The sequence below is a fragment of the Hippopotamus amphibius genome, chromosome 12, assembly GCF_030028045.1.
Source record: "Hippopotamus amphibius kiboko isolate mHipAmp2 chromosome 12, mHipAmp2.hap2, whole genome shotgun sequence".
Classification (NCBI taxonomy): Eukaryota; Metazoa; Chordata; class Mammalia; order Artiodactyla; family Hippopotamidae; genus Hippopotamus; species Hippopotamus amphibius.
The window spans coordinates 24,768,765-24,795,156 of NC_080197.1; the positions used below are offsets into that span (position 1 = coordinate 24,768,765).

The following is a 26,392-nucleotide window of genomic DNA, read 5'->3' on the forward strand; positions in this document are numbered from 1 at the left end:
ATAACGTTAGATTTCTCTTCAGAGGAAGATGACTCTTAAGTAGACTTGCTAATCAATGCTTTGTTATGACATCAAAAGGTCACATAATCATCTTTTTACTTTAGTAACATGTTTTACATAGTTTTTCTTAACAACTGGTAAATTCAGTTTAATAGATACTGTTATTATTATAAGGCTCTCAATAAATATTTGCTGAAAGGATTTTCATTCTATTAGGCTTTTTTCCTTCCCTCGGCGTCAGAGTTCGGGGCCTACAGAGCTGGTAGACTGAGGGGGGATCCCTGCAGGATGCTATGCTCTTCCTTCCATCAGCCTGGGGTGTTGTCAGGCTAATTCTGTCTCATTAAATAGGCAGAGGAAGAATCTGCTTTGGGCATCAGCAAAGCAGGCACATATTCCTTACCTCCCCCCACCCCCACCCCATAAGAACACTTTTTTTTTAAAGAACTGGATATTTCCAAAAAGGCAGCGAAGTAGACAACATAGAAAAAATCAGAAATTTGGGGGACCCATTATCTATTTTTTTTCCATTTTTCCGTCTAGAAAAGTGTGGTAAAATACATATAACATAAAATTTACCATTCTAACCATCTTCAGTGTACAGTTCAATGGCATTAAGTACAGTCACATTGTTGTGCAACCATCACCACCATCCATCTCCAGAACTCTTCATCTTGCAAAACTGAAACTCTGTACCTATTAAACAATAACACATTTCCCTTACCCCAGCCCATGGCAACCACCATTCTACTTTGTCTCTATGAATTTGACTACTCTAGGTACCTCATAATAGTATCATACAATATTTGTTCTCTTGTGGCTGGCTTATTTCACTTAGCATCATGTCCTCAAGGGTCATCCAAGTTGTAGCACATCAGAATTTCCTTCCTTTTCAAAGCTGAATAATATTCCATTGCATTTATATCACATTTTGTTTTTCCACTTATCTGTTGATGGATGCTTGCATTGCTTCCATCTTTTGGCTATCATCTCCCTTTATTTTACAGCATAAGATTATTTTTGCTTTGAATTGCACAAGAGGGATGGATACCATTTTCAGGGCTTAAGGTCTCAAAGATTGTAATCTGGCTCAGGGCCTGGGGCTGACCACACTGTGAGACCATCTGTGATCACTTCTTGATTCTGTGCTTTTGCCTAAATACAACCAGGATGACTAGGTTTCTCTAGGCAGATTTAGCCACAGGTTCCTGTTTACATGGAATAGGAGCATTAAAAACATGTTTGGGGGCTCTGACGTGCTCTAAATTTTGTGTATACTGGGGAGATGGGAAATTCAAGCATTTCTCCAACATAACAGATGGGAAATTTCCCAGGAACAAACTAGTTAACTTTTGGCAGTCCAGAAATAAGTAGTATGCAAGCTCAGCCCTGGGAGTTGGGAGAATCCACTTGAACAACATGACCTCTAGATGCTAGAAAAGGAATTCCCAGATACTTCCCTGTTAAAAGTAGTTCACAGTACTGGGTCGAAGGAGGACTAAAATGCCTTGGCTTCTAGCTTCAGGGAATTGAAGCTTTTATTCTGACTTTCCAGCAAAGAGGAAGGGAATGGTGAGTGTGGAATGACATGAAGCTAAAGTTAAAGGACACTGCAGAAGTCAATCAGATCCCCACTTTTTAATTCTGTTTTGGACTTTTATTTATACAATTGTCATTAATTTCATCAATGTAGTAGAACCTCCAGGTCTGAATCTTGGCTGTACCACTTATTCCCTGTGAGACATTGATTGTTACTAAAACCTCTCTTCAGTTTTTAAAATCTGTCTCAATTTTTTAAATCTTTAAAATGATATTAATAATAGTATTGTCTCAGAGGATTGTGATGAGGACTTATGTCCCAAGAACAGTGCCTGGGACATAGTAAAGTCTATATAAATTCTTGCTATTATTAATATATTTTGGCCTTCCCCTCCTCCTCCTCCCTTCTTCCTCTCCTTATTATTATTGTTATTATTATTATTATTATTACTGCTACTATTATTATCCAGGTGGGAAATAATCAAATCTGGAGTGTCATCCTACAGTTTTATTCTGCTTCATGATTGTTTCTGGGGGGAAAACTTCTGCGGTTAATATGTATTGAATTCTGCTTCCTAATTTTTGCAATAATCTCTGAATCTGTTAATATTTTCCTTGTACTGAGACGTAGTCTCCTTCTCTCATTTTCCAGATTTGGAAACTGAATCCCCCAAAGGGAAAGTGACTTGCCCAAGGTCGCACAGAGACAATGACTCAACAAGTAATAGACCCAAGGACTTCTGACCACGAGTCCACAGTTTGTCCCACTGAACACAGAGTCCAAGAATACTGACCTTGGGTATTAATACAGTCTGCCTGTCCTCCAAATACCCACAGGAAGACTTGAACACTCTGTGATTCCAAGTATTCCCCAAAAGATGTCTTTCCTTTCTGTCAAAACTTCAAGCTCTTCAAGGGAAAGGTCTGTGGCTTGACTACCTTGTAATCTTTGTTGTATGCCCAGCACTGGGCAGAAATTATTGCCTGTAACACCTGGGATTATTAGGGGCAGATGCTCAATAAATGGCACTAATTAATATACCCCCACTTAAAAAAAAAGAGCAATAGGGGGCAAGGAAGAGAATATTTATTAAGAAATCAATATGTTCTAGTCACTGTGCTAGAATTTCCACCACTATCCCATTTCATCCCCAGATATCCTTTACAGCATTGTCAATTTCCAGATTTTGAATCAGGAAATTAAGGTTATTCTGAGTCTTCATGAGTAAATACTCAAGATTGACATTTCTCTGGTGGACTACAGCCTTCTAGAATCTAATATGATAATCACAGATTGAGAAATAAAGCCAGGAAGAAAGAGACCTAATACTTTCCAGAAGGTTAAAAAAAAAAAGTTTTTTCTCATGAAAAACCATGAAATCAACCATATAAATTGTGAAAATGTAGTCATGATTGTATTTGCTCTCTGACAATGTGGAAATGTATATTTTCATCAAGCTAGAAAAAGGAAACAAAGAAAAAATATGAGTATTTCAATCTTTCTCATAAAAAAGAGACCCATTATCAAATCCAGGCAACCTGGCCCCACTCTCTCTGAAAACATTTAATCCACACTAGAGTTTTGAATGGAGATGAGAAGATAAGTGACAGGACTTATCTGGGGAAGGAAAACTAGGCTTAGGCGAGTTTCATAGCATGGAGGGGCCCAGACCGAAAAATGCTTAGTACCTGTGCTAGGCTTAAAAAAAAAAGGCCCCCTAAAGATAATTAGGTCCTAATCCCTGGAATCTATAAGTATACCCTGTTCGGAAAATGGGTCTTTGCAGATGTGATCAAGTGAAGGATCTTGAGATGGGAGATTATCCTGTATTGTCTAGTTAGGCCCCAAAGGCAGTCACAAGTGTCATTAGAGGGGCAGAGAGTAGCAGAGGAAGATATGATACAAATCCACAGAGGAGGAGGTGATGTGAACACGGAGGCAGGGATTGGAGTGATACGGCCACAGGCCAAGGAATGGCAGCAACATTCTCTTCTCTCAGAGAAGCTGGAGAGGCAAGGAGCAGATGCTTCCCTAGAGGCTCCAGGCGGAATGTGGCCCTGCCAATATCTTGATTTTGGCCCAGTGAAACTAATTTCAGACTTCTGGCCTCCAGGACTGTGAGAGAATACTCTTCTGTTGCTTTAAACCACCCAGTTTGTGGGAAATATAATTTGTTACCATAGTCACAGAAAGCTAATACCGCACCCCTGTGTTGTTATCCAAGTCTCAGTTTACTGTTATGTCCTTTCCCTTCCATCCAGCACTTCCAAGAACAGTTTCCAAAAGCATCCTAATATCTTTTGTTTGTCTCTTCTGCCAGGCACCGTGACAAGCACTTTTTATATGCAGTAGCTTACTGAATCCTCATAATCCTATTAGGTAAATATATTACTACTATTATTCCTATTTTACAGATGAATAAAATGAGGCTCCGAAGAAAAGCTGGTGGGGCCACACTCCTAACAGGTAATGGAGCTAGTCTTCCAACTCGGGAGTGCTCAAATCTAAAGCCCACACTTTTAACCTCTGTACTGTTCTACCTCAAGCTCTCTGGGTTAAGTCAAAGTTTTAATTCTCATATCTACGGGTGAAATTTTGGGACATTTATCTGAGGGATATTTTCAAGGATGACCAAACATGCCTTCATTCCAGCTCAAGGAACTGAGCTGCCATTTTTTAGCAAAGAGAAGATGGCCAATCCTAGCATCACAGACAGCTCAGGTTAAAAGGATCTCAGAGATCCATTTGTTCAAATTCTTCATTTTACATATGAAGAAGCTGGGCTCTCAGAAGGGGAGGGGCGTGCCTAGGGTCACTTATAGAGGTTTTAAGTGATAAAGTTGAGATTGAAGTCCTGGTCACACTTGAAATGTAGGGCTGATTCTGCTGCACATCACATTGCCAAAGTCATGTGTGTTGCTGTGGTCTAAAGGGCTGACAAAACTCTGGGAACTTGCAAGAAGGAAAATGGAAAAATAGGTCCCGACCTTCTCAAAGCTATAGTGCCCCAGGTCTTCATTCTCATGTGGGATAACCTACAGGGCTGCAGCCACTGAGATGGTCCAAGGGATTGGGAGGGGGTAACTTCTGCATTGGGACAGAGACTGAAAAAACTATGATGATGTGACTATGTCCCAGATGGGAGGAAAGGAATGTCAAGATTTCATGAATTCCTAGAATCGAAGGGATTTCTGAAAATCTTGAGAGTAGCAGCTTTGGAAGTACATTATATCTTACATGATTAGCAAGGAATTTGTTTGGGAAACTCAATAAACCTCTAATTATGGTAAAGGCTGAACATTCTTCATCCATCTTTAAATACATCTGCTAATAAATATTGAGTCCCCGCTGGTCTCTGCCTTCATGTTTAATAAGGTGGTTTTTAAAAAAAGATAATATATTTAAAGTACTCCATACAGTCTTAAAGCACAAGTCCTTTAAAATGCTGTTGCATAAGAAAGAAATTGAGGATGTCACAAACAGATGGAAAGATACACTATGTTCTTGAATTGGAAGAATTAATATTTTTAAATGGCCATACTACCCCAGGCAATCTATAGATTCAATGCAATCGGTATCAATCTACCAATGGCATTTTTCACAGAACTAGAACAAATAATCTTAAAAATTACATGGAAATACAAAAGACCCTAGATAACAAAAACAATCTTGAGAAAGAAGAACAGAGCTGGGGGAATCATGCTCTCTGACTTCAGATTATTCTAGAAAGCTACAGTAATCAAAATAATATGATACTGGCACAAAAACAGAGACATAGATCCATGGAACAGAACAGAAAGCCCAGAAATAAACCCACACACTTAGGGTCAATTAATCTATGACAAAGGAGGCAAGAATATACAATGGAGAAAAGGCAGTTTCTTTAGTAAGTGGTGCTGGGAAAACTGGACACCTACGTGTAAAAGAATGAAATTAGAACATTCTCTAACACTATGTACAAAAATAAACTCAAAGTGGATGAAAGACCTAGATGTAAGACCTGAAACCATAAAACTCCTAGAGGAAAACATAGGCAGAACACTCTTTGACATAAATCACAGCAATATTTTTTTGGATGAGTCTCCTACAGCAAAGAAATAAAAGCAAAAATAAACAAATGGGACCTAATCAAACTTAAAAGCTTTGCATAGCAAAGGAAACCACTGACAAAACAAAAAGACAACCTACTGAATGGAAGAAAATATTTGCAAATGATATGACCAATAAGCGGTTAATATCTAAACTATATAAACAGCTCATACAACTCAATATCAAAACAAACAAACAAACAAACAAACAAACAAAAAACCCAACCAAACAAAAAAACCAACCCCAAACAACCCAGTTAAAAAATGGGTGGTGTACCCCCCCCAAAAATAAAAAAAAAACAACAACATAAAAAACATAAAAAAAAAATGGGCAGAAGATCTGAATAGACATTTCCTCAAAGAGGACACGTGGATTGCCAACAGGCACATGGAAAGATGCTCAACATTGCTAATCATCAAGGAAATGCAAATCAAAACCACGGTGAGATATCACCTCACACCTGAAGGAATGGCTGCCATCAAAAAGACCACAAATAACAAGTGTTGGCAAGGATGTGGAAAAAAAGGAACCTCTGTAAACAGTTGGTGGGAATGTATATTGATGCAGCCACGTGAAAAACAGTATGGAGGTTTCTCAAAAAACTAAAAATGGAACTACCATATAACCCAGCAATTCCACTTCAGGGTATATATCTGAAAAAAAACCCAAAAACATTAATTCAAAAAGATACATGCACCCCAATGTTCATAGCAGTATTATTTACAATTGCCAAGATATGGAAGCAAGCGAAGTGTCCATCAACAGTTGACACTTCTGGATAAAGAAGATGTGGTATATATGTTCAATGGAATACTACTCAGTCATAAAAAAGAATGAAAATTTTGCCATTTGCAACAACATCGATGCACTTGAAGGGCATTATGCTAAGTGAAATAAGTCAGACAAAGAAAGACAAGTACTGTATGATATCACTTATATGTGGAATCTAAAAACCAACCAACCAACCAACTAGTGACTATAACAAAAAAGAGAGTCTCACAAGTGTAGAGAACGAACTAGTGGTTACCAGTGGGGAGACGGGAGGGGGGAGGGGCAATATAAGGGAAGGGGATTAAGAGGTACAAACTATTATGTACAAGATAAGCTACAAGGATATATTGTACAACACAGGGAATATAGACAATATTTTACAACTATAAATGGAGTATAACCTTTAAAGATTGTGAATCACTACACTGCACACCTGTAATTATATAATGTTGTACATCAACTATACGTCAATAAAAAATAATTAAATTTAAGAAAGCTTAAAAAAAATGCTGTTGCTAAAAGATTAATCAATAATAGCAGCTATAAAGGCCACTGTCTTTAAGACATGTTGATCCCTGTTTCAGAGACTATATATCCCAAGATGCTCTTTGCTTGGGTTCCGCCGCTCACTGCATTCTGGGGCTTGTAGTCCGGAAGTGAGTGGATGATTCATCGGCGCGCAGGCGCAGTGCTGCGAATTCCCGGAAGAACCCGCAGAGGCTCGCAGGATGAGCGGGTGGCGGTGGCTACTGCTGCAGCGGCGGCGCTGACAAGACACGCGCTCTATGCCTTTCCGGCTGCTCGTCCCGCTTGGCCTCCTGTGTGCGCTGCTGCCCCTGCACCATGGTGCACCCGGCCCCGATGGCACCGCGCCCGACCCCGCCCACTACAGGTGAAGGGGGTCAGGATCCCTGCCCTTCCATAGTTGGGGAATGGGAAGCCCAGACCTGGTCCCTTCCCCATTCCCTCCATCTCGGGACCCCCACCCGGACCTGCTCGGACCCCGCCACTGGGCTCCTGGCAGAAATCAGATGGTGATTCCCACCTTCCGCCCTATTTCTTGTTCTTTCCCCTGCCTGGGTTCGTTTGGTGGCCCTCTGCCTTATTTCTCGTACCCTGCACCAGGGAGCGAGTCAAGGCCATGTTCTACCACGCCTACGACAGCTACCTGGAGAATGCCTTTCCCTACGACGAGCTGCGACCTCTCACCTGTGACGGGCACGACACCTGGGGCAGGTAGTGCGAACGGAGGAGCAAGGGGGCGGTCTGGGTCTGGCAGTCCGGTCCTAGGGGGGCGGGTCTGCTGGGGCTGGTGGCTTCATGGTCTCCTCACCAATTCCAGAAAAAGATCCTAGCCAGGGAGAGGTCGCGTTCCCCCCCCAATTCAGGTCAGCACCACCAGGATCCACCCAGCCTCCCGGAAAGTTGGATCCCATAGTGGGAAAAAAGCTGAGTTAGCCTGGTGGGCTGGACCTCTGGGCTATGGCCACAACAATAGCAGGCACCAGCTATTGGGACTTGGGCAAACCCCTGGAGCCTTAGGATATGTGGAAGGGCTTCAAGAAATCAGAAGACCCAACCCCTTCATGTTATGAGTGGCAAACAAGCCCAGGAGGGGATGTGACTCTCCCAAACATGAAACTTCAGAGGCTTTGTTGTTAGTGTACCTGAAATGCACTTCCCCATTACCCTCACATTCCTGACTGCTTCTTGAGATTTCAGCTCAAACTGTCACCTTAGCATCAGTTCCCCTAAATACCCACCCCCTACAGGTCACTCTCACAAACCATCCTTTTTACTTTCTTCTGTAGCACTTCTTACTCTGATACCGTCATTTTCACTTAGCTGTTAGTTTGTCTTCCTCATTTCCACTAGAATAGAAATCTATGAGAGGTGGAATTCTCTGTCTGTTCCTTGCTGAGTGAGTGAAGAATCACTGCATTTAGCTGAAGCTAACCTTGACTAAATATTTTACTTGTATCATCTCATTTAATTAACACCCTTAGGAGTTAATTGCTGTTATCTCCGTTTTACAGTGCATATGCTAGGAACTGGAGAAATTAAACTCAACACAATTTGTGTTGGTTTTTGTTTTTTTAGTTGAAAAAAGTAATGCAAGCAAATGGCAAATTCAAGCAGTACAATATCATATAATAAAATAAATATCTCCCATACCCTAGAACTCCAACCACTGTTAACTTTCTTGTGTATCCTTCCAGAAATATTTTTGGTTTATACCATCATAGGTATGTATATGTGTATCTTTGTAAGTAACTTATTAAAGGGATGACTTATATAAAATGCACCCATTTTAAGTGTGTAGTAGCCACCATCACAGTCAGGATAGAGAACATTTCTGTCACCCTAAAAAGTTCCCTTGTGGCCATTTATAGTCCCTCCATCACCACTGGCCCAAAAAACTGCTAATCTGCTTTCTGTCTGTGTGTCTCTTTGAAAAATGCAGTTAGAAACATATGACATTGCCTATTCTGTACCTTGTTTTTTTCATTTAACTATATAATCTGAAAATCTTCACATTAGCCCATAGAACTCTTGATAGCAATCTTTTTGACAACTTCATAGTTTTTTTGCATGGTTTGAATGTATTACAGTTTGGTTAATCACTCTTCAACCGGTATACATTTGGGTTATTTCTAGCTTTTTGCTGTTCTATATTGCCATGAGCATTCTCAAGCCTACAGTTCTATGTATGCACTGTGAGATAAATTCGTAGATGTGGAAAGCTTGTTCTCTGAGCTACAATCTTATACTGCCTCCCTATGGCAGAGAAGAATGCCAGAGAATATAGGCAATGTGTTTAACCACAGTCAAGCTATTTCCGTAAGATGCTATACATCAACCCACCTCCCAGGTGCCTTAAATGGGTCTGAGGTTCCCGGTGATTTTCACTATGGCTTCTCTGTTGTGACTGCAAGTGGGACTGGCAGAGGCATCGCTGTGCCTTACTTATTAGTTTTTGGGGCCTCTGATCTGGGGCAGCCTTAATATCTGGTGTTTGATTTTCTTACTAAGCAGCTGGGATTTTTGTCCTTTTACAGTTTTTCTCTGACTCTAATTGATGCTCTGGACACCTTGCTGGTAAGTGTCTTGTCTATTCCTTTCCTTCTCCAACATTGTATAACCAATATCCTTCCTTCTTTTGGCAGCTTAACTGTGGGTGAAAAATGAATTCTTCACTTGGGCCTTTTATTTTTATCTTTCATTTTGATCTTTAATTTGAGGGCAATGGAAAGCCACTGGAATTTCTCAGAAAGAGGGCAGGAAATGAGATTTTGGTTCTGAGGAAATAACTGGTTACAATGTGGTGAAAGATTCAAGTTATCATTTAACAAACATTTTTTGAGTAATTGCTTCATGGACTGTGCTTGGCCAAGCACAGTCCATGGGGGAGGGCAGGAATGAGTGAAGCTCCTGCCTATGCAAAGATTCTCGTAATGTGGAAGGAAATAGATACCTGGGAGGCGTAGAAATAAATTTACTGGAGCCTTTTAAAGGAGGAAGTTAATTTCAGCTGGAGGAATCAAAGGCTTCCTAGAGAAGGTGACATTTAGACAATCGAAGATAGGTTGAATTTGAAAATGGGAAGACATAGGGTGAGATTTCTGGTAGAGAGAACAGCATGTCTGAAGGCAGAAAATCAGGGAATAGTGGGTACAGTTTTAGTGAGGTGGATGAGACTAGGCTAGATGAACAGTGAGAGACATGGTCAGAAGGATAGATTAGGTCTAAGTCACAGAGGCCTTTGAATGCTGAGATAGTCAGGACTGTTTTGGTTGCAAGCGATAGAGACTCACACTGATTTAGACAGGAAGGAAATTTACTGAGTCAGATAACTAAAAAGTCCAGGTAAAGACTGGCCTCAGACCCAGATGGCTCCAGACATAAGTAATGTCATTAGGAATCTCTTTCTCCATCTCTTATTTCCACTTTCTTTGCTGGCTGTATTCTCAGGCTCTCCTTAAGCTGGCAGTGTAGCCAATGGTAACTCCAGATTCATATCCCACTCATTTAGTAACCTGTGTGTGGAAAGAATTAGTCCTTTTCCATTAATTCCAGGGACTGAGTCTCATTGATCTGGCTTGGGTTACACATCTATCCCTGAACCAATCATTTGGCCAAGGGATATAGCATGCTGGCTGGTCCAGGTGAACTGCCCATTCTTGCAGCTGAAGGGATGGAGTCAGCTTCTTCAAATTACATGAGTAACTATGGAAGAAGGGTGATTCCTCAAGGGAATACTGGAACACTATTACCAGAATAAAAGATATCAGGATTGCATGTGACTGATGGTTTAAACAAAAGGGTTTCATCTTCTCAAGTAAAAGAAAATTTGAAGGTAATTTCTAGCATTGGGTTAGCTGCTCAACAGTGCCATCAGAGACCCATGATCTTTGTATCCTTCCATTCTACCACCATTAGCATATTGACTTTCATTCTCATGCTTAGTACCTCATGGTCTAATATGGTTGCCACAGCTCCAGAAATCAAGTCTGCTTTCAAACCAGAAAGAAAAAGAGTAAAAGCCATGTCAAGTGTTTTGTCCCTTTTTATTAGGAAAACAGAAGCTTTCTGACAAGTGCCCCTAGTAGACTTTACAAGGCTCAGAATTGACTGGGTAACACAATCACCTCTAGTAGCAAATGAGGCTGAGAAAGCAAATATTTGATTTCTAGCCTCTATGGCTGGAAGCTACCAGGATAAAGAAGAGTGGGAATCAACGTTGGGCCAATCAACCTGCACTGTTTTCCACAAGGATGAATGTGACAAGGTTAAAAACAACAGATATCCACTGCAAACGTCAAACTAAGATTTCTTTATATGGTCTGCAGTCTTTATATTGGTTTCATTTAAATGAGTACATAGGGATTCTTAAATTGGTATGAAAGAATTTACTTTACCAATCTCTTGATATTAGGTCTGTGTGATTTCCTGCTCTCAGTGTTTTCTCCTGTTACCAGCAGTTCTAGGACAGAAACTGTAGGTCTTAATTTGAGTAAGTGAGAGTTACACCAGCATAAGATCCTAGCATCTTCAGCACCTACAAGCCTGAGAGCCTCACTGTCAGGTCTCTCTTTCCTTCAGATTTTGGGGAATGTCTCAGAATTCCAAAGAGTGGTTGAAGTACTCCAGGACAACGTGGACTTTGATATTGACGTGAATGCCTCTGTGTTTGAAACCAACATCCGAGGTGAGGGCTGCCTTCTAGGGCCCTTGGAAGAAAGGAGAGTGTGGGGTTTTGGCCTCTGTGTAAACCAAGAGGTGGTAAATAGGATCTTAAGGGCCAGCCTTGCCAGGGCACTTGGCCTAAACCAGATTGACAGAGCTCTTGTAGGGTGGGGTAGGGAGGTCTCGGGATCCCTCATCAGTTTCACACATGAAAGTGAGCAGGGGACAGAGAAAAGACTGAAAAGAAATATGCCAGGATTACTCACATATTTAACATATACTTGGTTCTAGGCTTTCAGCCAAGAGCAAGAAAGATGTAATCCTTGCCTTCTTGTAGCTTATTGCCTAGGAAGCGCTATCTGATAGAACTTTCTGCTTTGATGATGGAAATGTTTTATATCTGTGTTGTCCAGTCCAGTCGCCACTAGCCATGTGTGGCTATTGAACATCCGAATTGTGCCTACTGCAACTGAAGAGCTTAATTTTTAATTTCATTTAATTCTAATGAATTTAAATTTAAATAGTGACGTGGTTACTGATTACTGTATTACATAGTGCAAGTCTAGGGTGTTCATTTCCAAACCTGGCTGCCTATCAGAAGCATTTGGGACCTTTTAAAAAGTTCAGCTGTCTAGACTCCACTTTAAATCTAATGAATTGGGATCTTTGGGTTGGGTCCTAGAGTCAGTATTTTTAGCAGGTTCCCAATGAATCTTTTTTTTCTTTTTAATGAATCATTCATTTTATTGAGGTAAATTTACATATACTGAAATGCACAGATCCACACATTTCAATGAGTTTTGACCCAGTGATTCTTATGAGGCTGGCACAACCCTGTTTTTCAGTGAGCCTCTGGACCACCAGTGGCTTAACAGCTGTCACTTCTGGATGACACAGTTACATTTTTTCCTCCTTATTTTGCTTATCTTTATTTTGTATGTTATTTGCAATGAAACTTGTGTTACGGATATATGATACATAAAATTTTAAAAAAGATTAGGGAGCAGAGGGACAGCATGGCATAAAATCCCGGTTTAGGAATCAGACCTGAGTTTGAGGCCACGCTCATTGCTGTGTCACGGAACTTCTGAGCCTAGATTGTCATCTATAGAATAAGGTTGTCCTTATATCTCTGTTTCTAGTATGACTATAATTGTATCAGCTTTCTTTTGGTTGACATTTGCCCAATGTGTTTTTCTTCTCTTTTATTTCCAGTCTTACTGTATTTTTATGATTAGCTATGTCTTTTGTAATTTACATATTCTATTTTATTTATCCATCCTGCTAATCTTTTCTTTTAATTGAAGCATTTAATCCATTTACATTTACTATAATTACTGATATATTTGCATTCATTTCTATGGTATTACTTTGTGCTATTTGTCTCATCTTCTCTATGTTATTTTTCTCTTTTTTGTGCCTTAAGTTGATTTTTCCCCCTCAATCCATTTTCCTTTACTAATTTAGAAATTATGCACAATATCTAGATTATTCGTTTTCCTAGAAAATTTAACAAACATAACAAAGTCTAAAATTAATGAAAATCTTTATTCTCCTCCTGAATAATACAAAACCTGGCTCTGAGGATATCCTTACCTGTATGCTTTAGTTATATATTTCAATTGTTTGTTTTAAGCCCTCCATATATTACTGTTGTTCTGTATAGTTGAAGTTTTAGATTTACTCATATATTTACCACTTTGGGGACCATCTTTCCTTCTTGTATCTCAGACCTCACTTACATCTGTGATCCCTTTCCTTTTATCTGAAGGACTTCCGTTAGAATGTCCTTTAGTGCAGGTGTGTTCTTAGCAAGCTTTCTCAGGTTTTCTTAGTATGGAAATGTCGTTATCTCACTGCCTTTGTTTGGCCTTTGGGGGATATTTTTCCAGGTTGATTTTTTTTTTTCTCTTAGCATGTTGAAGAAATTTTTCCATTGTCTTCTGATTTCATTATCATTGTTAAGAAGTAAGCTGTCCATCTAATTGTTATTTCTTTGTTGATAATCTGTTGGTTTTTATCCCCCCCCACTCTGGCTGCCCCCTCCTTTTAAAAATTTTGTAAGGTTTTGGAAACTTTTTTAAAGTTGGAAAATTTCAAATATACACAAAAGTAGAGAAAATAGTATAATGAACTGGACATACCCATCTCCCTACTTTAAAAATCATTATTACATGGATTCTGACTGCTTTTGAGATCTTTTTTTCCCCTCCTTGGTGTTCTGCAGTTTTACCATAATATATATAAAGGTGGATTTCTTTTTATTATTTGGCTTGGGATTCTTGGATCTAAGAATGTGTGTCATTCATTAGTTTTAGAAAACTCTTAACCATTTTCTCTTCAAATATTGCCTCGCCCCCATTTTCTCCCTCTTTTCTTTTTAGAACTCCAATCAAAAGTGTATTATACCTTCTTACTGTACCCTCCATGTCCCTTCTGTATTTTTTAAAAAGCATATTGTCTCTTTGTGTTTCATATTGCATAATTTTTTTGAGTCTCTTCAAGTCCACCAATTCTCTCTTCAGATGTATCTTATCTGCTATTAAACCTATCGATATAATTTTTAATTTCAGTTTTTCTATTTTTCATTTTTTAGAAATTCTGTTTGGTTCTTTTATAGGCTTGGTCATTTTTGTAATTTCTTGCTACTTACTCATGTATTCCATCCTTTCTTTTATTTCTTTAAATATATTATACATAATTATTTTGTATTCTGTGTCTGATAAGCCCAGTGTCTGAAGTCATGTTCTACTGTTTTTTTCTGCTGGCTCTTACTCTTAATGCTTTGTTTCTTTGTATGTTTTGTGATCTGTTTATTTTTTAATGTACAGTCATTGCCTAGGTTTTACCTGTGGAATTCTTTGAGGCCTGAGTTGAATGTAGGTTTTTCCAGATGTATTTTTTTGTTTACTACTGCCATGTGGAGTACTAAATAATGTTGGAGGCATTATCTGCTAAAACCACCTTATGCTAAAGGTTTGAGGTTTTCTAGACTACCTAGTTAATGTGAATTCAGTCTGTAAAACTTAGTGAGTACCAGTTTGTAGTTATTAATTCTTAGAGATTTTTTTTTTCTCTTGACTTGGCATTGAGATTTGAGGCATACAGTTTTCCTTACTCTATACTAGGGGAGGTGTGTAGGGTTTATTTTTAATTCATCTTTGCACAGAATATATAATTCTTCCAGGTCCCACTTTATGGAAGGACCTTTTATCAGGCTCCCTCCTTGGGTCGGTCCTGCTTTTGTCTCTCATTCCTGGTCTGCCAGGATGAGGAGAAAACTGAAGCTCAAGGTCACCAGTTTTTTTTTCAGTGGGAGGGCTATTTAGCATAGCCCTTTAGCCATATTTCCTGATATGTGACTTTGTGTTTTTTCATAAGTCCTAAATATTATGTGTTGAGCTAGATAAACATGAGTAGAAGGAGGGTTATAAGTATCCTCCCTTGGTCTTGGGGTGATTGGGAGACAGTGACCGAGTGCAATGAGCCTGGGCTTTGGAGTCAAACAGACCTGGCCCTTCCACCTACTAGATGGATGACCCTGGGCAAGTCACTTTACCTCTCTGAACCTCAGTATCTTCGTCTGAAGAGGGCACAATAGTACCTAGTGCTTGGTATACAGTAGGGACTGAAAAAAAATGATAGCCGTTGTATTTGTGACCCACCAAGAGAAAAAAAACTTCATGAACTTAACACTGTACCAGTGTGGGAGATTAAGGACTCTTCTTTCGCTAGATAGCTCTAGCCCCTTCCCAGTGAGCCACCGGACAAAGCATTAGGTTTCATTTGTACAAGGGAAAGACTGGTCCTTAGGACTCTGACACTTGCTTTTTGTACCATCTATAGTGGTAGGAGGACTTCTCTCTGCTCACCTGCTATCAAAGAAGGCTGGGGTGGACGTGGAGGCCGGGTGGCCTTGCTCGGGACCTCTCCTGAGGATGGCTGAGGAGGCAGCCCGGAAACTCCTCCCAGGTAAGACCCACATGGAGATGGGGCAGAGATGAAGTCCAGTAGGTCCTGCTGCTCTTGCTGAAGAAGGGAGTGGCTGTGTGGAATTATTTGCTCAAGTGTCTCACCCAAACACTTGGTATTTCTACCTCTTGGCACCCACCATGGAAATCAGAAGCGTCTTGGGCACTTTGAGGGCTAGACTAGGATGGTGAGCTGACCTCATTTCTGTTTGCAGGGAGTGCTGAAGGCCAGCCTGGTGGCTGGGAGGCTCTTGCCCTTATTTGAGTAAGTGCTTTTGCCTCCTCCCAGGCCCACACACCGCTGGGATGAAAGAGTTCCAGAGAAGAGCCTTGGTCTGAGCATTTGGAACCCCAGGTTCTAGACTTGGCTCTGCCAGCCAATAGCGTGATCAAATTCCTCTTCCTCGTCTTGGTTCAATTTCCCTGTGTATCCAATGGGAGTCATAATTCCTGCCTCCCTTTGGGGAGATGTAAAATAAGGTCAGAAAGGAGAACGTTCTTGGAGAACCTCAGACACCACTGAGACACGAGAGGGCCTTGTTTTGTAGCTGAGCCGTGTCCAGGGCTGCAGGCCAGGCCGCAGTGTTTGTCCGGTGGGGCAGTAGCTGGGCTCGGCAGCATCAGCTGGACACTGTGTTCTTTTCAGGGTGTGGTGGAGGCTCTGAGAGCCGTTCACACCCAAACACGTCACGCTGTGCTTTCCACCAGCCTCTTGGCCATCTTAGTTGTCCCCTTTACCCAGGACTTGCCTCTCATCCTTGGGGAAGAGCTGAGGAGAGTGAGCGAGCCAGGTTCAGGTCTCACTCATAGCCTAAATGTCTCCCTGTGTGACTCATCCCTGGAGGGAAACCCTGCCTGGTTGCTCCCTTCTTTTTTTTTTTTTTTTTTTCTTTTTTTGCATTAAAAAAATTTTTTTATATTGAGAAATATACATATTGAAAAGTGCATGTTGGAGTCAGCACCAGTGTATCTACCATTCAGGTTGAGAAACAGGATTTTGTCACACACATACCCCCCCCCCCCCTTTCTTTTAAATACTGCCTGACTTCTCTGAACGATCCCTTTGGGCCCTTCTTGGTTGTGGCTGGAATCCTCCTTACTGACCACTCATGTCTGCCAGGTAGCAAGTTTCTCTCCTTACAATAAAGTTGCTGGACTTTGCGGTTTTTGGAAGTTTTGACAACTTTGTTCACAGTTTGGTGACGCACAAGCTACTCGGAGGCTGTTTGACCTTTCAGCCTGGAGAGGAAATCTCTGCCTCTGACTTGCTATCTAGTTCCTTGCCTTGAATCGGAAGGCACGGGGCCTGTGGGGAGGGGGAAGGGGAGCGGGCATGTGGCAGTCATTCCCGTCCCAGCTCTGTTTGGCTCCCTCTGTGATCTTTGAGTCACTTCTTTACAAGCCTGACTTTTCCTACCTGTGAATTGAGGATTGGACCACATCAGCAGTTTTGTAGTTTATATCCTTTTTTAAAAAAAAATAACATAGGCCCTGAAACTCTCTATTTAGAGCAGGGATCTTAAACTGGCTCCTGTGGGACTGTTTGTAGTCTGCAGATCTGTTTCATTTGGTCAGAATGGTGTTGTAAAAAGTAGATGAATGGCTTCTTCATCGTGCTGCCAGCGCCACCACTGCCTATGGCGTAAGCCCTGTCTGCTTCACACTACGTGACTTGCCTGGCCTCTGAGGCATAATATAAATTTAGTAAAAGTAGAGCTGCCCTAGCTAAAGTGAGCATGCGTGGAGTGTGATAACCCAGAGGACAGCCTGCTGCCTCCTTGTCACCACAGGCAAGAGCCTGAGGCATGAGGGGCTGGGTTTGGCAGCATCTGGGTTAGGTGGCCACCAAGGGCCCTCCAGTTGTGACACTGACCCTTCCCTGCCTCTGTCTCTAGCAGAGCACCCAGGGGGCAAAGAGAGAAGCGCTGGGCAAGGCTTCAGGCTTTGGGCCTGTATCCAACCATCCCCACCTGCCCGCTCCTATCTGGGGTCTTCATTTTGTGATTGTTCAGCCTTTCAGACCCCCACTGGCATGCCGTACGGAACGGTGAACCTGCTTCACGGCGTGAACCCGGGAGAGACTCCTGTCACCTGCACAGCAGGGATTGGGACCTTCATTGTGGAATTTGCCACCCTGAGCAGCCTCACCGGTGACCCCGTGTTCGAAGACGTGGCCAGAGTCGCCCTGATGCGCCTCTGGGAGAGCCGGTCAGATATTGGGCTGGTAGGTCTGCTGCCACCCTTCCTGGCCGGGTCGAGTTGGCCACCTTGGCCCCTGCTTGCGAGGCTCGGGGCTCTGAGCAACACGTTACAGTCCAGCCAAAGGAAACTAAGGGTGACCTCAGGAGTGGTCCAAGACTTAGGCTCATGACACTGAAAGTAGACCAAGCCTCCAGCTCATGCTTTGGCACAGAGGGGAGGAGAGCATAGAACACATCACCTGGCAGGAAAGGGGCCGTGATAAGCGTCAGCTCCTTGAGCTCCTCTGGTTTCTAGGGAGCGGGTCATATGCTTTATGCCTCTGACCCACTCGCTGACCTTAGATCGTCAGCCTGTCTGGCCCTCAGTTTTACATATTTTTGTTTGTAAAACTGTGTTTCTTAGAACCAGAAGATTTGAAAGATGTTGAATGGCTGTTCCGTGAGAAAAATGATGCCTGGTCATTTAAGTCTGGGGAACACTATAAATAGTGTCCCTTTTTTTTTTGAGAGTCATAAAGAACATGAGCAGGTTAAAGGTTATGGGGTAAATTCATCTGTTTAACTTTGCTTAATTCAATGTTTCATAAACTTATTTGACCCTAGAGCTTCCCTTTCCTCTCAAACCTACTAACCCATGGACATAAACACACTTTGGGCCGGGTGATCTCTAAGGTCGGTTTCAGGTTCTAAACTGGATAACCCAGTGAAACTAACAGTAATTGAGCCAAAGCTGTCCAGGAAATAGCGTTAGATTTAGTCAGATCTGAGATTGAGCCCTGGCCTTATTACGTTGAAACTGTGTGACCCTGGCCAAGTCACTTAAGCTTTCTGATCAACAGTTACTTCAGCAGTAATGTTGACGTATTAATACCTCCTTGCTGAATCATTATGACTTATAAAGACTGTGCTGTCCAAAAGTGAGTCAAATGAAGTCACATTTTATGCAAAGTCTGATTCTAAGTCAGCTTGAAAAGTGAAACTTGTGTGAGGAATCCTTGACAACCCCTTAAGAAGGTACTACCCTTGGGAGACCAAGAGTAACTCCCTTAGTGAGTCCCCAACAGGCAGTTTTTTCTCCAGCTCTGGAGCCATAGTGGCTCCGTGGCTGCCCTGCCCACATCCTCTCAGCCCTTTACCATTTCCGTGCACACTGGCCAGTCTTCCAGCTGCCAATCACCCATATCTCTTTGCCTGCCGGCCTTTCCTGGTGCCTGGATCCTGCTCTGCTTGCCCTTGGCTAGAAGCGCCAGGACTTAATGCTACCTCGGAGCAGTTCTCAGTCAGTGACTGACCCTGATGGGGGTTTGTGGATAACCAGCCCGGTTCCCCTCCTCTTGGGTGGGACCATGCCAAGGCTTGTGCTCTATGCTGACTCCCAGAGCTGCCCAGCAGGTGCAGCTTCAGTTCCCGTGGTGGTGACTTGCCTGATGGCACACCCTCTATGGGATGCCTCCCTGCCCTGCCTCACTTTCCCCTCCTCTGCCAGTGTTTCCAGGGACTCACCTTCCAAATCAACTACTTCCTGTCTTCCTTGCTGGGAGCCTGCCCAAACTAACACAGGACAGTTAGGTGTTTCTTTGAATGAGTACCAGGTGACATTATCCGCTTCCATTGGGGTCTAAGCTATATGGACAACATATCTCTTCATTTAAATCTTTAAAATTTATTTTTAAATGGTTCACAAGTCAAAGGATACAAAAAAGTACCCAGTGACATCTCTGACCCCTGTCCCCCAGCTACCCAGTTCCTCTCCTTACAAGCAAGTACTCTGTCAGTTTCTTGGACATCCTTCCCAAGTTGATTTATGGAAATACAGAAAGTACGCGTATGTCTTGTGCCTTTAGACACTGCAATCACAAGCAGATTTTCAGGCCGAGAGGTCTGAGACAGATTGTGGGAACAGCACGTTCTCATCTCCCAGCTTACACTCACTCTAGACAGGGCGTGAACACTCCAAGTCATTGTTCTTTTTTCAGTTTTTGACCAGTGTGTATAATTAAGTCCTCCTAAATGTGCACGAGGTGCGTCTCCACTATCTAGATATGCAGGAGAGTTTGCCGTGGTCCAGCCTTGCCCCCAGCCCCGTACCCCGATAGCCTGCATGTCTCCCAAGAAGTGCTGGGGTGCCTGCCTCGTATCTCACAATTTAGGGGATAGTCAGGGGTGTGGGGACACCCTTGTTTGGTCTTGGTCCCTCCTTTGAGACCGCACGTCTCTCTCCCAGGTCGGCAACCACATCGACGTGCTCACTGGCAAGTGGGTAGCCCAGGACGCGGGCATCGGGGCTGGCGTGGACTCCTACTTTGAGTACCTGGTGAAAGGAGCCATCCTGCTTCAGGATAAGAAGCTCATGGCCATGTTCCTAGGTAAAAAGGGACGGGTAGGGGTCTTTTCCCCATAGTTTTCCCTGTTGATGTGTAATTTATTTATAAACTTTCAGTTGCTCCCAAGTGCCTACAGAATCAGCTCTGAATACCTGAGTCTGCATTCAAAGCCACCATGGACTTAGCCTGCACGCTTGAGGCCCACTACACCTCTTCATGCCTTCCTGCAACAGCCAACTGAACGATGCTGCCTTCTCTGTATGCGGCCCTGGATTTTTTTATTTCCTGGCCATTGCACGTGGTGTTTCCTTTGCCCCAAATACCTTTTCTCCTGCCTTTATGTGCCCAATTCTGTTTACCCTTCAAGGCCCAGCTTCAGTGTCACTTTGCCTAGGGAGTAGCTTGATCCTTCCTCAGAATGTAGGGCCTTCAGCATCTTTTTTTGCAGTCAGCTATTGTCACAGTTACAGCTCTACCAACTGAGTGCAGCATCCAGGCCTTACTCATCTTTGTGCTTCCCACAGTCCTTTGCAGGCGATAGCTAGTAGATTAATGCCTGTTGGGTAAAAACATTTTACCCTCCAGGCCCTTAGACACTAGTAATAATGATATTGAGGAATTGTTGGGCACCTAATAATAAATATAGCTACCATTCATTTATTCAGCATATATTTATTGGGTACCATTGATGTGTCAAGTGCTGTGCTAAGCACTGAACATGGAGTGTTTCATTTAATCCTTACAACACTACTTGAGATTGTCTTATTTATTTGCATGTTTTCGGTTCTTTGTCCATTCAGATAATGCTTATTGTGCATATTTATCATGTACGGTCTTCGTGTTGGGGATTTTGCAGTCAACAAAACATGAGAGTCCTAGCTCTCATGGATTTACAATCTAGGGGGAGTTATAAGTTCAAGTTCCCACTAGAATGTAAGCTCCCCAAGGGCTGGACTTTGTCTTATTTGCCACCCCGTAGGTGCCTGCAACCTAGTAAGTACTCCGTGAATATTGTTGAGTGAATAAATGACTGCACAGTCCCATGGGGTATATAACATTACTCTCCTTACTTTATAGATAATAAGACTGAGGCTTAAGAGGGAAAAACCTGCCCGAGGTCACAGCTAGCAAGTGGTAAAGCGAGCTAGAATTTGAGCCTGGAAGTTTGACTTTACGCATGCTCCTTGCTCTGTGCCTCCTTGCATCCTAGTCTGCTTTGAGGCCGGGCCACCCTAGCGTCTTGCAAATGTGTAAGCCCATCCTTCCGCTGCCAAAGCCTGCCTTTTGTGCCCCTCATCACTGATGTGTCCATCACCTTTTCTCCTCTGCAGAATATAACAAAGCCATTCGGAATTACACCCGCTTCGATGACTGGTACCTGTGGGTGCAGATGTACAAGGGGACCGTGTCTATGCCAGTCTTCCAGTCTCTGGAGGCCTACTGGCCTGGTCTTCAGGTAGGAACCATCAGAGAGGGGAGGTCCTTTTTCTATGGTACTGGCACAACAAACTCATTCTGATGTATAAGTCAAAAAAGTGCTCAAGCACTTTTTTTTTGGCGGGGTGGATTGGGGATGGAAGAGAGGCTTAGAGTGAGTTAGACAGATGTAAAGTTCTGCCAAACTGAATTTTCGAAGGGAAGCTTTAGGGTATCAGGAACTGAACATCCAGTTTTCTGTGGAGTGTTGTACCACTTAAAGTAGATAGTGTCTTTCCGGGCTGGGCGGTAATAGCCGTTGGCAACAACCATTTCTCCGCTGGACGTTTCTGTCACATATCCTCATTCTTGACAGCGGGCCTAAGAAAGGGCGTGGAAGCAGCTGGGGCTGCTCTGCCTGCCATCATTATGTTTTTCCATTACGTGGTCTGATAGAGTTGCAGCTGGAAGGGATCTTAGAGCCCATCTAATCCACCCCCTAGATGTCCTAAAATATTTTTAATATTTTTATAAATGACTTTTTTTTTTTAACCGTAAGAAATGAAGAAAAGGTAATAACATGTAGATGGTGGTGAATGTTTAAAGCAGAAAAAGGAATACAGTGATAAATAAGTCTCAAGCCCCCACGCTCAGATGCCCTCCCCCGTCCAGCCCTTATTGTCGGTTTTCTGTACCTCTTTCCAGAAATCCATACATACATAGATACATTGATAGTTATAGCCCCTTTTTTCTTCACATAAATAGGAGCACTTTTATTCTTTCCACTGAATGTATCTCGGAGCTCATTCTTTATTGATGCGTATAGATCAATTTTACTTTTTTAAACAGTTGCATATATTCCACTGCGTAGATATATTATCATTTATTTAACTAGTTCCCCATTGTATACTTTTAGCCAACCCTCTCATTGTACAGATGGGGAAGGAAGCTCAGAGAGAACTTGTTGATATATTAAATATTGGTCCAACTCTTCTAAGATCTTCACGTTTAATTGCTTGAGTGTCCCCTAAAAGAATTTTGAAAAATTATATAGAGCCCCTTGCATGTTTGTAATGTTGAATTTAAATGTTTGCATACCATCCCTTTTTCTCCTCCAACTCATATTTCCACTCTACCACCCCAACAGGATTTGATCCTAATTATTATATTTTATGCTAAAGGCATTTTATTGGATACCCTGTCATACGTCTCTGTGACAAAATTTGTTCATACGTAGAAATTTAAAATCTTTTACACTTTCCTGTGACCACAGGCTCCAAGGATTAAATTTGTTTTCTTCTGGATTTCGTTATCATGAGTATGTAAATGATTAGAACAACATGTATCGCTTACAATTTTTTGATGATTATAAACCTGAAAACAATTTTACTGGAAGTGCATTTCTTAATGAGACTTTTGGGGCTCTTTCAAATTTTTAAGTAGCTCCCATATTTGTGCGTGAATAATACGTATTGCTAAAACAGGGCACAGCTAAGCATCAGTTTTATTCCCACTTTTCATTTTCTTAGATGTAAGGAGTTTGATCATTGCAATATCATTCACTTCTTTGAAATCACCGAGTTAATAGACTGACCCCTGGAAAAGTGCCAGCATTCAACCATTTTTGACCTGTGACAGCGGCAGTGTTATATGGCTCAGTCTTTATCTGGTTAAAAAAAAAAAATCACATAATGACCTGTCACCAAAAATTATTTTTAATGTTGTCTCTGCTGACAACGTGACCAGTTCCTCTTTCAATTTTTTGGAGGCAAAGAATGGAAGGCCGTCTGATTTGCAGAAAGAGTTGTTACCCAGGGCACAGAGCCACTGATTTTTCTCAACACCTATGCTAATATGTTTAATGTAACCTAGTTCAGCGCTCCGGATGTTTTTACATCCGAGGACAGTGTTCCGCAGCAAGGTTGGAGATGGTTGGTGGGTACACCTTGCTTTTGCAAAACGGTAGGACAGTTGTGGAAGAGACAGAATGGGTAGCCTGCCTTTGTGTTATAAGCATCTTTTTGGACAGATCCATCGTAGGAAAGTTGAGGACCTGGAAATCTATTTCCTTAAAACTGTTCGTGACTACATTGCTCTTGGAAAACCTGCTTGTCCCGCCCAGCCATAGAACTGCTCGCTCCCTCTGACCTTGCGTGACGCTCTTTCTGTGCATGTTCCCCAGGAAGATAACGGAGCCGGGAAAGACGCAGCCTGTGTAGTTCATGACAGAGAAAAACAAGAAATGGTCCAAATGCCCAGTAACGGAAGAAAAAAATAAATGATCGTATTTTTTTCCTTTTTCTTTATTGTGGCAAAATACACATAACATAAAATTTACCATCTTAACCATCTGAAGTGTACAGGTCACTGGTATTTACGTTCATGTTGTTGTGCGGCCATCACCACCAGCCATCCCCGTAACTCTTTTCATCTTGTAAACTGAAACTCTATACCCTTTAAACAATAACTCCCCGTTCTCTCCGCCCCCAGCCCCTGACAATCACCATTATCCTTTCTGTCTTCATGATTTTGACTACTCTAGGTACCGCACATCAGTGGAATCATACAGTATTTGTTTCCTTGTGACTGGCTTATTTCATTTAGCATAATGTCCTCAAGGTTCATGGTTGTAGCATGTGTCCGAATTTCCTTCTTGTTAAGGCTGAGTAATATTCCTTTGGATGTATATACCACACTTTGCCATCTCAGTTTGTATAGGATTTGTGTGCTTTGTGTGTGGCACTTTTCTTGCTTTGAGAAGGGGTGCTGGGGTTATTTCTCTGTGAGATTATAATAACACTAATAGCTAACATTTAGCTGACAGTCTGTCTTGGCACATAGACGTGATAAATTAAATATTTATGAAAGAATGACTTATGTGCTGGGCATTTTACACAGAATCATCACAACACACCAAGGTAAGCAGTGTTTCATAGATGAGGAAAGGAGGCTTATAGATGTTAAATTTGTTCATTTACTCAACGAATATTTGAGTGCCTGCTGTATTCCAGGCCCTGCCCTCGTGATGTTTATATAGAGGGCAAGGCACTGAGAAAAACTCAGGCAAATTCATAAAATAATAAGTTGCAATGCAGGAAACAAGTAAGAGGCTAAAAGAGAGAATATTGGTTGGGGACTTACTTTAGATAAGAAGGCCTCTCAGAAGTGGTGATGCTCAAGCTGATATGTGAAGAACTGGGCGTGGGAGATGATGTTCCAGGAAGAGGAAACATGATGTGTGAAGGTCCCGAGGCAGGAAAGAGTCAGGTGCTTATCAAAGACAAAAGCAGGATGGCCACAGTCCAGGGAAGGGAAAGATCAGTCAGTGGAAAGTCAGCAGTGGCCAGGTTAAACAGGGCCTTGAGGGCCATGGTGTGGTATCTTGACCTTATGCTGAGCCTGTGGAAAACCACTGAGTAAGACAGTTACTCTGGCTACCTTGGGGAGAGTAGACTGGAGAAGACAAATGGTAGGATCAGTGAGGAGGCCTTCGAGGTCATCCCAGTGCAAGGTGCTGGTGAACAGGTGGTAGCTCTGGAGATAAAGAGGAAAATCTTGATGTTTTAGAGAGAGGGAATTGTTAGGAGTTGCTGGTAGATTGGATGTAGGGGTGGGGGAAGACAGAGGAGTCGAGGATGACCACCAGGTACCTGGCCAGAGTGGAATCAGTGGAAGGTAGTGCCATTTACTCAAAAGGGAGAGGAGTGAGAGTAGGGAGGCAACTTGGCGGGAGAGTGAAGGAACCAATAATTTTCTCTGTGAGCTTATATTAATATGACTAGCTACTTAGGAGCACCTAGTAAAATTACAAGTGCATATATTCTCAGACTCAGCAATCCTAATTCTGGAAATGTATCTTACAGATGCACTTCACATATGTTTGAGGTGACATATATATGGGGTTATTTATTTAAGCATTGATCATTGTAGCAAATAGCAAAAGATTGGAACCAAGCCAACTAGCTATCAATAGGGAACTAATTAAATTATAGTCCAAGCAATGGAATACTATAAAACCACATAAATAGGAGGAGGGAGTGCTTTATGTACTTACATGGAAAAATCGAGATGTATTGTTAAATAAAGGAAGCTGCAGAAAAGTATATTTAATAAGATGTATTTAATGTGGGGAAATAATATATACTCATACATCTTTGCTTATGTTTACAAACTAATGGAAAATGCTGGGGTGTAGGGTGGGAGTGAGAGTACAATCAATCTTTTTCTTTTTTTTTAAATTATTTCTTTTTGGCTGCATTGGGTCTTTGTTGCTGTGTGTGGGCTTTCTCTAGTTGTGGTGAGTGGTGGCTACTGTTCATTGTGGTGCATGGACTTCTCAGTGCGGTGGCTTGCCTTGTTGCGGAGCACGGGCTCTAGGCGCAGGGGTTTCAGTAGTTGCAGTACGCGGGCTTTAGTAGTTGCGGTTCCTGGGCTCAGCAGTTGTGGCACACAGGCTTAGCTGTTCTGCAGCATGTGGGATCTTCCCAGACCAGGTTTCGAACCTGTGTCCCCTGTGTTGGCTGGCAGATTCTCAACCACTATGCCACCAGGGAAGTCCTCAATCTTTTTCTTATTCTTAGAATTTTGTATCAGATAGCTGATTTACCTATTTATATTTTTATTTTTATTTTTTTCTTTGAAAACAAATTTATGCTTAGCAAAGGGAAAAGGTGGGGGTGGGGAGGGATAAATTAGGAGTTTGGGATTAACATATACACACCACCATGTATAAAATAGACAATCAACAAGCACCTACTGTACAGCACAGGGAACTCTACCTAACATTCTGCAATAACCTATATGGGAAAAGAATCTGAAAAAGAATAAATACATGTATATGTATAACTGATTCACGTTGCTGTACACCGGAAACTAACACAACATTGCAAATCA

General features: G+C 42.0%; 1 protein-coding gene across 2 annotated transcripts in view; it reads left to right on the top strand.

Annotated features, from left to right (window-relative positions):
• Positions 1-7,117: 7,117 nt before the first annotated feature.
• The window catches only part of EDEM2 (ER degradation enhancing alpha-mannosidase like protein 2), a 46,173-nt gene continuing 26,898 nt past the window's right edge, over positions 7,118-26,392 (top strand). For both annotated transcript variants that reach the window (XR_009048457.1, XM_057702927.1), the window contains exons 1-8: positions 7,118-7,292; positions 7,526-7,636; positions 9,460-9,499; positions 11,504-11,609; positions 15,434-15,559; positions 17,571-17,782; positions 19,984-20,125; positions 21,415-21,539. Coding sequence is in view for 1 of the 2 variants with exons in the window: in XM_057702927.1 (XP_057558910.1) it covers positions 7,186-7,292; positions 7,526-7,636; positions 9,460-9,499; positions 11,504-11,609; positions 15,434-15,559; positions 17,571-17,782; positions 19,984-20,125; positions 21,415-21,539 (969 nt within the window). In the remaining variant the exon portion in view is untranslated. The remainder of the gene's footprint in view (positions 7,293-7,525; positions 7,637-9,459; positions 9,500-11,503; positions 11,610-15,433; positions 15,560-17,570; positions 17,783-19,983; positions 20,126-21,414; positions 21,540-26,392) is intronic.